General features: G+C 30.0%; 1 protein-coding gene across 4 annotated transcripts; it reads left to right on the forward strand.

The window, feature by feature from the left end:
* The first annotated feature begins 5744 nt into the window (after positions 1-5744).
* LOC114190013 (glutathione S-transferase L3-like) lies at positions 5745-7999 on the forward strand. 4 transcript variants are annotated; one of them, XM_028078754.1, is made up of 10 exons: positions 5745-5901; positions 6000-6062; positions 6144-6204; positions 6287-6373; positions 6497-6595; positions 6709-6811; positions 6896-6972; positions 7202-7309; positions 7462-7542; positions 7632-7999. In XM_028078754.1, the coding sequence occupies exons 1-10, from the start codon at positions 5891-5893 to the stop codon at positions 7641-7643; spliced, it is 702 nt and encodes a 233-aa protein (XP_027934555.1). In that variant the 5' UTR covers positions 5745-5890; the 3' UTR covers positions 7644-7999. The 4 variants fall into 4 exon arrangements, with proteins under 4 accessions (XP_027934555.1, XP_027934554.1, XP_027934553.1 ...); XM_028078753.1 differs by having other exon boundaries at positions 7660-7979; XM_028078752.1 differs by having other exon boundaries at positions 6000-6204.
* Positions 8000-16322: the final 8323 nt, after the last annotated feature.

The following is a 16322-nucleotide window of genomic DNA, read 5'->3' on the forward strand; positions in this document are numbered from 1 at the left end:
GAAGTGAAAATAAGGATCAAGAACCAATGACAATTAAAGATTGTCAACAGAGAAATGATTGGCCAAAATGGAAAGATAAAATCCAAGCAAAATTAGATTCGCTTGCTAAACAAAAGGTTTTTGAACTTGTAGTTCACACACCTGAGAGTGTAAAATTTAGTAGGTACAAATGAGATTTTGTACAAAAATGAAATGAGAATGATGAAATTCTTAGATACAAAGCATGATTTGATGCTCAAGGTTTGTCACAAAGACCTGGTATTGATTTTGAAGAGACATATTCTCCAGTATTGAATGCAACAACATTTAGATATTTAATTAGCCTTGTTGCACCAGAAGTTCTGAATTTACAGCTCATGGATATAGTTACAGCCTATTTGTATGGTTCTCTTGAGAATGATATTTATATGGAACTCTACGAAGGATTTAGCTTGCCCAACAAAGCAAATTCTAAAGAGGATTATTCAACAAAGTTGAATAAGTCCCTTTATGGATTGAAACAATCAGGACGTATGTGGTATAATCGTCTTAGTGAGTACTTGTTAAAGGAAGAGTATACAAATGACCCTATTTGTCCTTGTATTTATACGAAAAGATCTGAGAATGAATTTGTCATAATTATTGTTTATGTAGATGGCATAAACATCGTTGGAACTCCTAATAAGCTCACAAAGGCAATTGATTGTTTAAAGAAAGAATTTGAGATGATGGATCTTAGAAGGACAAAGTTTTGTTTGAGATTACAAATTGAGTATTTACACAAAGGTGTTTTTGTATATCAAGAAACTTATATAATGAAAGTGCTTAAAAAGTTCTATATGGACAAATCACATTCATTATGCACTCCAATGGTGGCGAGGTCGTTAGATTTTGATAAAGACCCTTTTTAAAACTCAAGAAAAAAGATGAAGAACTTTTTGGTCCTGAAATACCATATCTTAGTGCTATAGGAGCATTAATGTATCTTGCTAGTAATACTCGACCTGATACATCATTTGCTATAAATTTGTGAGCAAGATATAATTCTTCACCTACAAGAAGACATTGGATTGGAGTAAAACATATACTTTGTTACCTTAAGGGTACTGTGAATATGAGCTTATTTTATCCAAATGATTCAAAATAAGATCTAATGGGTCATGCAGATGCATGTTATTTATCATATCCTCACAATGCCACAATGATTGATCACAAACAGGATATTTGTTCACATGTGGTAGCACAATGATTTCATAATGGTATATGAAACAAACCATAGTAGCAACATCGTCTAATCATACAAAATTTTTATTATTACATGGAGAAAGTTGTAAATGTGTTTGATTAAGGTCTATAATTCAACATGTGCAAGAAACATGTGGCTATCCCTGACAAAGATGGAATCAATAACATGAAGACAATAGTATATTATTCAATTGAAAGAATGATATAGATATCCAAAAGACTCATTCCTGTAAAAATCTGGTAGGTCTATTTATAAAGTTTTTGCCAAGAAGAACTTTTGAGCAAATGATTCACAAGTTTGGACTTCTTTCTATTTGTGTTGCTATAGTTTATATTCTATTTTGGATTTGTTTAAAATTAGAAATGCTTTTCTTTTGCCCAATTTTGTTTTTATGTACTTTTCGATTTATAGGTTTCAAGCGTTTTTTTGCATATATTTTGACGAGGAACTGTAATTTTTTTACAAAATTATTAATTAGATTAGGGGTTAGTCTGTTGGTGGATAATAGATTAATTGGAGCACAATTCAAAGTTGAATTTTCTACAGAAAGATAATTCAAGTTTAGGGGGAAAAAGACTTATTAACGATTTGAAAAGAACCTAAGTTTTGTGAAAAACATATTAGACGCAAAAAGAAACAATTTGATGAAAACATTAAAAATGAAATTGTAAAATCTCTTCAAAAATTATTTAGAATTGATTACTTTTTGTATATTGTAGATAAAAAAATTATCATATTTCAAAGTAGATTTGAACAATTTAAAATATATGAAGATATTTTTTGTTTTTTTATGTAATGTTAACAAAATTGAAGTCATTAGATTGTGCATTTTTTATAGAAAAATGCTTAAACCTTAAAAAATCTTTATAACGTGATAATTTGTTGGATAATGATAAATTTGATTAATTTTTATATTTAAATATTTTAAGAGAAATTATAGGTATGGAAAATGATAAACCAATTTTAATTATTAATTATATAAAAAGATTAAATTATTTTTCAAATACATATAACTTATAAAATAATATTAACAATTTCAGTATCAACAATGTCACAAGAAATGTCAACAATGTCACAATATTGTTGACAACAATGTCAATATTTAATCTCACAAGATTAAATGAATTAATCTTGTTATCAATCTAGGAAAAAATATCAAATGAAATTAATTATTTCTTACATAAAAAAATTCAAAAAATAAATTTTAAATAAAAAGCCTATTTTTTTTATTTGCCATACACCTTCCAAAAGTCTTGAGCTACCCATGATCTCACATATACATTGTATTCATTTGACCGTTTAAAGCCATATTGGTGTTAATAAAATCAGGTCGTTTTCAACAAACTAACCCTTTTTAAAAAATCTAATAAACTAAGATACGATCCCTAAACTTTATGCTACCACTTCAAATTGTTTTAAAAGGTCACTTTATCTGATAGTGTGTCTGTACGAGACAATATGAAATTGTGATTTATTTATTTAGTAAAATTAAATAACTAAAACAATAAATAAAATGACCAAAAGAGGAAATTAAAATTTTACGACTAAGTATTTTCTTTTTATACACATTATACAAATATACATATTAAAAAATTAATTATTAAATATTATTTAAATTTGATTAATATTTATTTCGTAAATTTTAATTTTAAAATACGGTTTTTATAATAAAATTGTATTTTAAAAGATAAATTCAATTACTTTATAACCAAAATTAAAATATAAAATATTTTAAATACTCTATTCAAATAAAATATTTTAAAAAAATAATTACAGATAATTCAAATATAATGTATTCTAATCGTTCAGAATTATTGAAACCAGTCGTACAAACAGAACATGAATGTAGACAGGATTTTGATTCAGATTCTAACCAATGAAAATTTTTCATTTTTATCAATTGGTTTGTGATCTTATGTATGAACACGTTCCTCTTCTGTGAAAGCTAATGCATTGTATGTTGACTTTGTCTCATCTTGAAGACTTAACTTGTTGACTTACTGTCATGTAAATTTATAATATATAGAGGTTAAAATTAATAAAAAAAATGATTCTCAAATACTTTTGTACACAATTTTTATATAATAAACTAATCAAAATGATTTTTTTTTCCAGAATAAATTCAATTTAAGAAAAAAAAAATATCCCTCAATGAACTTATTTACAATAATAAAATTTGATTTCGGAACTGTATTGCTGAATTTCATTTTGAATTCTCCATAAACCCATTTCCGGGTAGGGTTTCTAATTTTCTTTTGTTTTATAAATTAATATAATAATGTATAAATATAAAACTTAAATATTTAACTAATAAAATTTTAAGATTAGTAAAATATTTTAATATAATATAATAATATATAAGTAATATTAAAATAAGCTTTAAATCACGTTAATATAAAACTAATGAAAATTCATATATCTGCCTACGCGGACGTGTATTTACTTTTCTTTTACTAGCGAATATTTGATACTATATCTAGATTTTTTAATTTTTATAAAATCAATAATATTTATTTTTAAAATATATATAATTAATTTTAAAATAGTTATTAAATAAAATAACTGTTTAAAAAAGTTTTTAGAATAACGGTCAAAATAAAAAAAAGGTTACAAAAAAATAATTATAAAATAATTAATTTTTAAAATAATAATTAAAGATAAAATTAAAAAATAAAAAGTGGAAAAAAAAGAGAAATCCCTTTTATATATTGTTATAGATTATGATAACAAAAAAAACTATTTTTATTATAATTATTAAAAATAAATTATATACAATAAATATTTTTTTAATTTTATTATAGATAATTAATTAAATTTAAAATATCAATATGCATTAACTAAATTCAAAATATTTTATATAAAAAATTAATATTTTAACATCATGAAGCAGTTATCTCCTAAATAGTTCTCCCTTCTCTTCTCCCATCTACTTGCGTTTCCCTTTTTGGATCATGAAATGGACAAATGCAAAAGGCAGAAACTAAGCCAACATGAAATGGGTAATTGTAAGATGAAAATTGATTCATGGACATCAAAAGATGAATTATCATTTAATATACATTTAGAGAGAGAATAAAAATGATATTTAATAAATTTATAGGTTATACAAACAAGTATATAACAAGTACATATAAAATAAAACATAAATATGAGTATCATTATCCTTATAAGTTTAGGAATTCAAGTTGAAATTTTCATCCTTGTCAAAAATAAGTAAAATAACATTATTTTATTGTATTTTTAATTAAAAATAAAAATAATAAAGTAATTTAATAAGTTTAGGAATTCAAATTGAATTTTTCATCCTTGCCAAAAATAAGTAAAATAACATTATTTTATAATACTTTTAATTAAAAATAAGAATAATAAAGTGAATCAAATGGATTAAAAAATTGGATTCTATTATAAATTAAATTGAAAATAAGTTGATTTAATTTAATTCATAATTTGGTGAGTCAAAAAGTTTCTAATTCAACTCAATCCACTATAGGTTTATGAACTAGGTGAGGTGACTTACAGAAAAATATTTTATTTTTACAATTTATGTTATATATTTATTATAATGTTATCAATTTTTTTTATAATTTATTTTATATATTTATCACAGTATAATCAACTTATTTTTTTATAACAGTTTAAAAAAAATATTTCTTTATTTTATTGGTTAAAACTTAAATGGTAAAAAATAAATTGAACATTCAAATTATCTAATTATTATTAAATAACATTTTAATTTTGAAAGAACTAAATTGATAGTCTAAATAACTAAAAGTAATAAATAATTATACTTAAAAAAATCAAATTATAAATCTATATAATTAAAAATAATAAATAATTATAATAAAAAAATTATGAAAAAGTTGTAAAAAATAATAATAAAGAGTGTTGTTCATGACTTTGAGATTACCTCATCTTTAATCACATTCAAATCTATTTAATCTGCAAATTAAATAAATCAGATTTAATTTGATTAATAATTAAAAAGTTAATTTTTTTAGTCCAACCTTAATAAAACAGACTCCTACTAACTTAGGAGTTTAAATACTTTTTGAACTTTTAACTATACTGTATTTTGTTGTCGGTAGCTTCTTCTTGGTGTTGAATATTTATAAAATGACAAAAACAAGTAAACTTACAAATTACATGTAAAAGTGTGACTCCTATTAACGTAGGAGTTTAAATACATTTTGATATTCTTAACTATATTTTGTTTTGTTATTGGTATAAAAGAAAAGAAAAAACATATAAATTATATATAAATATATAAAAGAAAAATAATTATTTTTTATAATTAAATTTTAATAATTTTTTCTTATAATTTGAAATAATATTTTTGATGTAACTTTCTATTCTTTTTATTTTTTATATTCTGAAACCACTTAAAAAACATATTACCCTAAGTTAAATTTAAAAAAAATGTTAAATTTTAATTGTGAAAATATCGTTCCCTTTTGGTGTAAAATGTATAAAATGATGATTGTTCTCCATAAGATTAGGTTAGATTAGGGGATGAATCCCGGAACTACTTTGAAGAAAAATAAAAAAATCAGCTGGTGGGACCCATAGGAAAGGCAACAGCATAAAAGGACCAAACTCGCTTGAACTCAGACACCATTCTGGTTTTGTCCACTCAATCCTTGAGATTTTCTGTGAAGAGCAACATCAATGGCTACTTTGTAAGAAAGTTCTCCCTTCTCTACATTCTGCAACCTTCTTATTCCAAAACTACCCTCTTTTCTAATGCGCTCTCTGTCTCTCTCTGTGACTTTCACAGTGTTCGTCCTCCTCCATTGACATCCACCTCCGATCAACCTCCTCTTTTTGATGGCACCACCAGGTTCTCCAGAATTCACTTTCTTTTCATGGTTTTGCTTCAATTTTCAGATGTCAAGTCCTCACCTTTTTACCATTTCCTTAGGTTGTACACCAGTTATGGTTGCCCCTATGCACAACGTGTTTGGATCACTAGGAACTACAAGGTTCTTTCTTCAAATTTCCTCTGTCTTGTCTACAATATTCTACTCATATGTTTAATTCTCATGCTGCTAACTCACACCATAGGGGCTACAAGACAAGATCAAATTGGTCCCTATTGATCTTCAAGATAGGCCAGCTTGGTATAAGGAGAAAGTCTACCCTGAAAATAAGGTGAGTTAGTAACTTAGACAAATGAGGGTAACTAAAGGGGTTCATTTTGCTATGTTGATTTGATTTGGTTTGGTTTGGTTTAGCAAGTTGAATTTGTTTCCCTAAAATGTAATTTATTTGTAGGTGCCAGCATTGGAGCACAACGGCAAAATTTTGGGAGAAAGTCTTGATTTGATCAAATATGTAGATGCCAGCTTTGAAGGGACACCTTTGTTTCCCACTGTAAGAACTAAGCACTGCACATTACTTCTGTTTTTTTCACTTCATACCTTTTCTTATCATCTTTTTTTCAGTTGTTGGAGTAGATTAATAATGTGAAGTTGAAATTATTTTAGGATCCTGCGAAGAAAGAGTTTGGTGAGCAATTGATATCCCATGTTAATACATTCACCAGAGACCTGTTCCTTTCATTGAAAGGAGATGCTGTACAAGAAGCCAGTAAGCGCCATATTCAAGTTTGTAAATAGAGGAAAGTTTTCTTTTTCTTCATTTTTTGGTTCTTATAATGGTGATTTAAACCAGGTTCTGCTTTTGAATACTTGGAGAATGCTCTTGGTAAATTTGATGATGGCCCATTCTTGCTTGGTGAACTCAGTTTTGTAAGTTGAAATCAACTCAGTGATCCTCATTTTTCATCTTCCTTGTAAAGTTGTTGTTTTCTGACCAATTACCGATCCTCGTCGTGGTGCATGTGAAACACAACATTTTCAATATGATGAAAGGAAGAACTCATGATTTAATCCAAAAGTAGCATATTGGTGTAGTATTTGATAATATCAATGTATGCAGCTTTTCTTTCTTATAATTTTTAAATGATTGTATGATCAGGTGGACATAGCATATATTCCATTTGTTGAAAGATTTCAGATTGTCTTTGCTGAGTTATTCAAACATGACATCACAGAAGGAAGGCCTAAACTTGCAACATGGATTAAGGTACCCATAATTAGTTCTGTGTAAAATTTCTTCCATTCTTTGTGGAAATGGCACTTTGTTTATGTAATGAAGTTTGCAATTTGCTGCATGAGTCCTCAATTTCATGATTTTGACAAGAAGAACCCTTATGAAAGAAAATGTTTCTTTTACAGGAGCTGAACAAGATTGACGCTTATACAGAGACAAAAGTTGATCCACAGGAAGTCATTGATCTTTTCAAGGAACGTTTTCTGGTACAAAAATATATTTCTAATCTTTTAACTACTGATTTTGAAGAACTGTGATTGGTTTTTCATTGTTTACTTTGCTACTTCCCCTGCAGCCTAAACAGTGAATGCTTGATGCTTCAGGCTTCCTCTAAGATTTAGACTCTGCCAATAAAGCGTTCTCTGCATTGATGGGAGCACAGGATGCATCTTTAATCAAATTATCTGTGTTTAGACTCTGCCAATAAAGCGTCCTCTGCATTCATGGCAGCACAGGATGCCTCTTCAGTCAAATATCTTTGTGTTTATTTGCTAGGGTTGCAGGAGTGTTTGATGTGATAATTATGTTAATTTTTCAGCTTGTTTGTTTGATGTCATAATAAGGTTTATGTTAGAGCTTATATCACATACAAAGCTTTGATATCACGTACTATGTTCTTAATTATACATTGTTGTTTCAAATCGTTGTGCTGATTTCATTTCTAATTTTACGATCCATTTAATAAGTGTCATGAAAATTAGTTCCGTCGTTGGTTTAATTAAACCAGTAATTTGTAACCGTTAGCGTTAACTTAAGTGTACGTTTAAATTTTATATTGAAAAAAAAAAGTAAAAAAGTTGAAAAAATTAAAAAAAAAATTAAACTCACATTCATAATTTTAAATTTTAGATTACATTCATTTGGTTTAAAGTTTTGTAGGTTAATATCTTATGTCGGTTTGATTCACGGTCTTTAATGGTGGTAAAGGATTGTTCTATTTAGAGTTTAGGTTTAGGAGCGAATATTTATTGATATAAATTTTATTTAATATTATTTTTTTAATGTCTTGTGTTTGCGAATAAGTTTGACGAGATCGTCGTTATTTGATACTAGTGTAAACACAGGCGCTATCGCGCCTGTGTGTACACATTTTTTTGAATTATATTAATAATTGATGATGTTGTAATGTTATTAAGTTAATAAATAAAATAAAAGTATATTTATAAAAAATAAAATAAAATGTACGGAGAAAATAAGAGAAAAATAACTGTTGATGAATAGTAGGAGAAAAAAAGAAAAAGGAGATAAGTAAATAATTTTATAAAAACTTATACAAATAACCATTAATTTTTAAAAATTTAATAAATAATTAAATTATAAAGGGTAAAGTTGGAATTATGAAATGTGGACACAAAAGAGGGAATCCCCTTTATATATAGTTATAGATTAAGAAAATAACTACTTTCAAATAATTTATTTTCATTAGCAAGAGGTCAGATTTTACTAAGTTATATAAGTTTAATTGATTTAACAGGTTTGGAGCATATGTTAAAATATATAAGTAAAAAATTGCCCTTTTATGAATTTTAAACCTTAATCTTATTTGCTGTACTAAAAAAACATATAATTTAAGGGTATTTTATGCTATATTGTTTAAGATTAGACCATTCAAATTTTCGCAAGATAAACAAACTTTATTCATTTTATTCTTATTTTATTTTTGTAAGATCAATAGAGTTATGATAGGTTAATAAAGTTTTTAACAAAGTTTTTGACAGTTTCCTATTCAGGTAAAAAAACATTATTTTATTATTTTATTTTAATTAAAAAATAAAAATTTAATTTGTTTTAATTCTATTTTTAGAAACTTTTTTAATTTTGTCAAAAGTTTTTTTGTCAAGTGGTAATTTTCCTAAAACAATATGGATATTATGTATATCAGTGAATGTTAAATGTTGAATTTTTTGAAATTTGTGTTTTTTTCTTTATGTTTATGCATGCAAGTTATGATGAAGAAAATAAATTGTGTTATGTTATTGTTATTGAAAAATGATAATATGTTTGAACCCGTTTTGTACTTCTCATTTTAAGGCCATGTCAAAGAGAAATAGATGATACATGAAAAGAATTATGTTGATTGAATGATACATGACCGATATGACTCTTATGATTTATGTATCTTTAATTATGAATAATAATAGAACCAATTTATGTAAGGTTCTTTAATGCACATTATGTTTTTGTATGAAATCATATAATGTTATGTTATGACATCATAGGCATCAAGTAGAAGAATGTTAGAATTAATTGACGAATTAATTCTATTACCTGACTCATTTGGAATATTATGATGGACCTAATTATGATTTAATAAAATATAAAAATATATTGGTTATTATGGAAAGTGATAATAAAATAAAATAAAAACCAATTTGGTGAATGTTGGTTTATAGAAGAGATTAATGTTATGTCTCTAGTTATAAAGGTTCTTTCAAGGTAATCAAGAATGTCTAATGTCTGAGAGGAGAGAAAAAGACAAAGAAATAGATTGGGAAAGGTGATTGAAGAACAGACAAATTAAACAATGCATTCTCATAGGATCTATTATAGATAAGTTAGTGCTCTATTAAACAAATGTCACTTTGTAGGGTTTTATTTTGTGAGAATCTTAGATCTTAAAGATCTTAATTGTTTTACGTCAACACACATAATTCCAGTAAGCAAAAAAAAAGACCAACTTCCTTTACCTTATTGTTGTTACTTCCTCCTTCTCCAATTGACACCAAAACTCACAGTCCTATAAGGGTTCTAGAATCAAAACCCTAGAAAGGCTTGAATGACACATGCAAAAAGGAAAAAGACTTACATGTGAACTCAAGAATTGGTTCAAGGAGGAAAAGTATAAAGTTTTACTTACTCTAATGCAATTCTTGATTGGGTTAGTTTGGAGAGTTCTCCACAACTATCTCAGAACAACTACTCATTAAGAAGAGAAAAGAGAAGTGAGGGCTTGAAGGAGGAACGGAGATGGAGGTTGAGAGAAAACGTGAGAAAGGAGGATTTTTGAGTTGTATAAAATGAAAGGTTTTGCTCCTTATGACTTTCTAAGGTTTCACAATTCTAATCAATATCAAATACTTTATGGAAATATTTATATATCTATCTATTCTATTACATAAAGAGTTTTTTTTTTTTTGTCAACATTTTGTTTTTTAATTTTTCCCTTTATTATCCATTTTTCAAAATTTAAATATCTATTCATAATAAAAAATTATTTTCTAATTTTATCCTTTTAATAACTACTTTTTTTTAATTCAAATACTTATCTATACTATTTATACTATTATATAAAGACGATTATTTTTGTTTTGTGAGTTTTTTTTTTTTTTAATTTTACCTTCTATTAAATATTTTTTAAAATTTAAATAATTATTCATAATAAAATATTTATTTTCAAATTTCATTCTTTTAATAATTACTTTTTAATTCAAATGATTATTTATAATAAAAAACTATTTATTTGATAAAAAAATTATACAAATGCTTTAATTTTAATAATTTAATTTAATAAAAGAATTGAGGACACGCTCACGTAGCGTGTGTATTTTTGTTATATTTCACAATGTATCTTGTAGCAAAGTTTGTCTTAAAAATATTTTGTATAGATGTCAAAATGAGTTTTAATCCATAAGTCTGGGGTTCAAGTCAAATTGGATTTAGAAAATTTCTGTTTTTTCAAAAGTGGATTGAATTGAACCCGACTCATTTAATACATGGGTTAAACGGGTTCGAATCGGTTGAAGGTGGGTTGACCCACTTAACCCACAAATATTGTTTTACAATTTTTTAAAAAAGTTTTTGTTATAATTATTTACCACTTATAATAATATAGGCTCACAATTTCATATTTTTAAATATTATAATGTTATTGAGTAACATTATAATATTTGAATAATTTGAATGTTTAATTAATTTGTTTGTCAGGTTATATATGTTGATACTTTAATCTTTGACTACTATCTCTATAATAATATCTCGAGAATTAGGTGAACACTTTGATTCCACTATTATAAAAAATAAATTAAGTCAATTCACTCTCATTGTAATGTAATACATATATAAAATAAATTGCAAAAATAAAAAATAAAAACATTTGAAAGTGAGATAACCCACGGGGTCGCTCGGGCCGAGTTACAAAATTTCTGACTCACCAAAAAGTGAGACAGGTTGAGCTAACCCTTTTTTACTTAACCCGTTGTGAATCAACCCGTGTGAGCCAGATTGACTCATTTTGATACCCCTATTTATTGATTTCTTTCTTCTCAATATGGTACTAAAGTAATAGCATCCTCGATTATAGGTAAGTTTATATGTAATCATCCTTATAAAATGAGATATAGTGACAATAATTCAACAAAACTTTAATGAATTAGGAATATATAGACTGAATTAGGAATATACTTGAGTTGAAACTATATAGAAATAATTTTATTAGAATTTATAATTTTTGAAACAAAAAGGTCTTTATTTAGAAACTTTAAAGAGTTAATGCATAATTTTAAATAATTAATGCATTGAAGTGAAATTAAAAATATTATCTTGTAGTTGTTAATGGAATTGTTAATTTTATTCTTCTAGATATAATGATTCATCAGTAAGTAAGACTATTCTTGTAGAAGTACGGAGGGTGATACGCTTTTAATTTGAATTCACGTAATGACAATTATATATTTATTATGTCTTTAAGAATGATTTTACACGTTTTAATATTCACATATCGAGTATCGTATTATATTATCTTCAAAATAAATATATCGACATATCAGATATGTAAAACCCTCTTTTTCTGCCCTAAAATTTAAAGGGGCCTAGCCCTATTTGTTGGGCCTAAGGACTGACCCATAGGGAGTCCAAAGCCCCTAAGGCAGCCTAAACCCTCTCAATTCTTCCATTCTTGCGAAAACAGTACCTTACTCTCTCCCTTTTCCCTATCAACAGAAGCTCTGCTAGGGTTTGGTTCCCTCTTGTTCGTGCTAGCTCAAAAGCTCACCTCATCTCACGTAAGTTAATCCTTGAACCGTACTCCCTCCTTTCTAAGTTTGTTTTTGTGGTTTCTGTTAGGGTTCACCGTAGTAACCCTGTTATTCTCTCTATGCCGCTGTTCGAGTTCGTAACCCTGCTCTTGGAGCTGCTGGATTCATCGACTTAAGGTCACAGTCTGTTATTAGCCTATTTCCATATAAGGGAAGCTAGGGCTTTATTGTTTTAAGTTTTCGATGCACGTTTGGTTGATTTTATGTACTAGAAGGTTGATATATGTTATTGGTTGTGTGACAATGCATGGATTATACTGCTATAATGATGTGGATCGGTTTCTGCACGAGAGAGAGTGGTGAGCTCTGCTGAACTCGCTCAGGCGAGCGGGTTGGTCGCTCAAAACGAAAGCTCTCGCTTAAGCGAGGAGCTCTCGCCTGAGCGAGAACAGCAACAGCTCACTCCCATCTTTGTTTCGAGGGCTCGCCTAAGCGAAGGCCACTCGCCTAAGCGAGAGTAGTCTCGCCTGAGCGAGTTGGGCTAGCTTGAGCGAGACCTCGACGTGCTCGTTGGTGCAGTCTCGTCCAGGCGAGAGCAGGTAGCTTGAGCGAGGGGTTCCTCTCGTCTGAGCGAGGTCTCTTTAGCTTGAGCGAGATTTGGACATTTCTAAGTGTGTGTGTGTGTGTGTGTGTATATATATATATATATATATATATATATATATATATATATATGTCTCACATGATTGGTTGATGTACGCTTAAGACAGTTCAAGCCATGATGTTATATGTACTGTATATGTTATATTGGGACTGTAAGTTGATGTGTTTAGCATGGGCGTGGTGTGATATATGCTTGATTGGTTTGGTAAATATATATACACATTGGCATGAGATTGATGTGTATGAGAACTCTAAGAGTGGTTGGATAAACATGGGTAAAGTGCGGGTAGGACGTAATCCCATGACCTTCGTAGGGAGTGTTCATGGTGGTGCCTCATCTAATGGACATAATTCCACGAGGGTACGTGGTGGTGCCTCAAGGCCTGGACATAATTCCACGAGAGTACGTGGTGGTGCCTCAAGGCCAGGACATAATTCCACGAAGGCCTCGTGGTGGTGCCTCATGTAAGGGTGTAATTCCGCGAAGGCCTCGTGGTGATGCCTCACTGCTAGGACGTAATTCCACAGTTTGGTGGTGGTGCCTCATCGTATGTATCCTGATAGTCAAGTCTTGGTGTCTTATGTAGTTTGGTACTTCTTGTGTGGATGTACGTTAATTATGCTTGACTCTGAACTCGTATGTTGAGTGTTATGATATAAGAATCCTTTTTGCACTAGCTTACGCCTTTGCTTGTTTATATGATTGTGTGTGGTTTACTCCTTTGCGATGATCATCGATTCTATTGATGTGAGCAGATGTGAGAACCCCTGGCAGTGGTAATGATAATAGGGATGTTGCAGCTTGATGGATTGGACGGGTATTGGGCCCACTATGGGGCCCATCGCTGAAGGATTTTATTAGTTATGATTCTCTTGTCCGTACAAGACCTAGTATAATTAATTTTCACCTGTGTATTTTGTTTTGGGCCGTGTGGGGCCTCTTTTTATGTAAAATGGGTAATTTTGGTGTCCTGTGTACCTTGATACTCTAAACTCTATAGTCTCTGAATATTCATGTATGTGACGTTTTATTAATCTGAGGTTATCCAGTTTTTGGGATGTTACATTTATGGTATCAGAGCAGTTCGTCCTTAGGATGATCTGAGGTTGTGGGTTTGTCATGCCTCGCGAGCGTAAGTTGTTAAGTTTAGTCGAGTTTATTAGTAAAACCTAAAGTTTTAAGAACATAAAACGTCTTGATAAAGTGATGAGGGTGCACACTCATGACTAGATCAAAGGTTGTTGTTCCTTTCTTAATTCTAATGGTTTGGGGAAGGAAGGGTGACCGACAAAAAGGTTTGGTTGTCTGTAGGTGATGGAGTGTTGCCTTGTATGTTCTAGTTTGTCTGGTTACACCCCTGTGTTCCATGTCCTGTGTCTGCAGCAATGAGGGAATGCAGATTCAAACTCAACTTGATCTACTTACCCTTACCAGGATTGGTAGGGCCAATGAGAAAATCCCTTGTCTCAAAGGTGCGAAGATGTAGAGGGTTATATATCGATAGATGATGAAAGTTGAGTCTTGGTTTAGAGGGCTGGGGAATGATGTTAAAAGTTAAGAAGCAATGCTTTGGGTTGAGAGAGATACAAGATCAAGTTCTAAGATCGTATACCACAAGTTTTACAAGAAGAGTTGAGTTTAAAGATTAGTATATGAGAAAATATCAGTGCGTGCTCATGCGGAAAGGTTTGAGAAATCAACTTGGTTTTACATCTTGACAATGTCTAAGATTCAAAGTGGAACAGAGTGTAGTTGGAAGCTTATGGGAGGCAGAACTGTGAAGATCAGCCATGTATGATGATGTGATTGGAGAAGAAAGTATATTAGGAGTTATATACCAAACTAATTCAATAAGGAGTAGTCGGGTCTTCTCAGCGGTAGCAGTTACCCAAGTTAGGAGGATGAGGGATGTTCTGAGTAAAACTGACCACAAAAGAGGAAGGTTTGACATTGGATATGAGGTGGACAATTTCAAACATCAGAAGGAGAAGCACATAGTTATGTTTGTTCTTGTAGGGAAGGACAATTAGTAATGTCACAACACAAGGAAAGAGGAAAGGAAAACAAAAGTTTTGAGTAGTTATGAGAATGTTACGAGGATTGGCACTGAAGTGGCCAGCACATGTGATCTAAATTAAAAGATACATGTTACAAAGGTGATGATTGGATTATGGGTTTTGGCTTCGCTTAGGGTCGTGCACTCTTTGATGTCGCTAGTATGGTAAAGAAGTCATGGTTGTCTGCAAGAAGGAGTTGGGTTTGAGATAATGGTTTTTGCTACAGTAGCGGCCAAGTGAAGATTCACTCAGGTGTGTGGCGCCTTCGTGGTGATCAAAGTATTTAAATTCAAACCCAATTTGAATTGTTTCCTTTACAAGGTTGGGACATGGTCTCAAGGGTGAATTAGTTGTTTTCTCAATCTCATTCTGATGACTAGGGACAACCAACGAGGTGGTGTACCTTGATTAAAAAGGGATAAGTCAGTGATTGCGTATGAAGTACGACTCAAGCTAAATAGTGGGGACGGAGTGCCACGTGAAACAGAGCCACTTGATAGAGGAAAGTGAATAATAGACGTAAAGGATCTTAGTAGTAGAAGAGTTTGTAGATGTGTTCTAAAGCAAGTATTATAATTTTAACCTTGGTGTGGTGGAGTTCACTTTTACATTGGTGTCTGAAGGAATACTTATGCCGATAGTTCCTAATTGGATGGTTCCTACTAAGAATTTGAAGTAAATACGAAAGTGGGGGAGAGGTTGGAGAAGTAGTGGCTTATACTAAGTATAACCACAAGGATGACTGCAAGTTTGGTGAATCTTAAAGGAGAGGTAGTGGGAGGATAGACTGTTCAATGGTAAACGTTGGATAAGGGAGGATAGACTTTTTGGCCTATGGTTTTAAAGGGTGGAAACATGATGAAGGTAAGGAATTTCAAACAGGTTAACGGTATCATCAAGGTTTAGCGACGAGTTTTCCAAGTGTGAAGGGAGTCTTTAGAATGTTTGAGAGGAGTATTGACAAAGGTTGGAGTGACTAGTAAGACATAGGGTTTAAAAAGGGAGGATGTGATGCTAAGAAAATAGGATGTTGAGGCTATAAACAGGGGAGTCCAAAGGGTTTTGCAAGTTTCATAGAAGTTTTAGAGGAAGGTTTCGCAGTGATGATTGATTCCTTGTCACAACAGACATGAAAGGAGTATCATTTCGAGTAAACAAATAAGTGACTTTTGTGTTAGTCAGAGGAGCGTAGTGGAATGATGACAAGTGATACTTATGAAGGGTAAGAGGTACGTGAAAAGGACTATCTTACTCACGACCTAGAGGATTACTATGACAACTAGTCCTTTTTA

The sequence above is a fragment of the Vigna unguiculata genome, chromosome 7, assembly GCF_004118075.2.
Source record: "Vigna unguiculata cultivar IT97K-499-35 chromosome 7, ASM411807v1, whole genome shotgun sequence".
In the NCBI taxonomy this organism is placed as follows: Eukaryota; Viridiplantae; Streptophyta; class Magnoliopsida; order Fabales; family Fabaceae; genus Vigna; species Vigna unguiculata.

Excerpts from the sequence above, each read along its gene's own strand:
- LOC114190013 (XM_028078751.1), top strand. Across the intron at positions 6,596-6,708 it reads GGACACCTTTGTTTCCCACT|GATCCTGCGAAGAAAGAGTT; the intron begins GTAAGAACTAAG and ends AAATTATTTTAG. Across the intron at positions 6,973-7,201 it reads TGCTTGGTGAACTCAGTTTT|GTGGACATAGCATATATTCC; the intron begins GTAAGTTGAAAT and ends TTGTATGATCAG.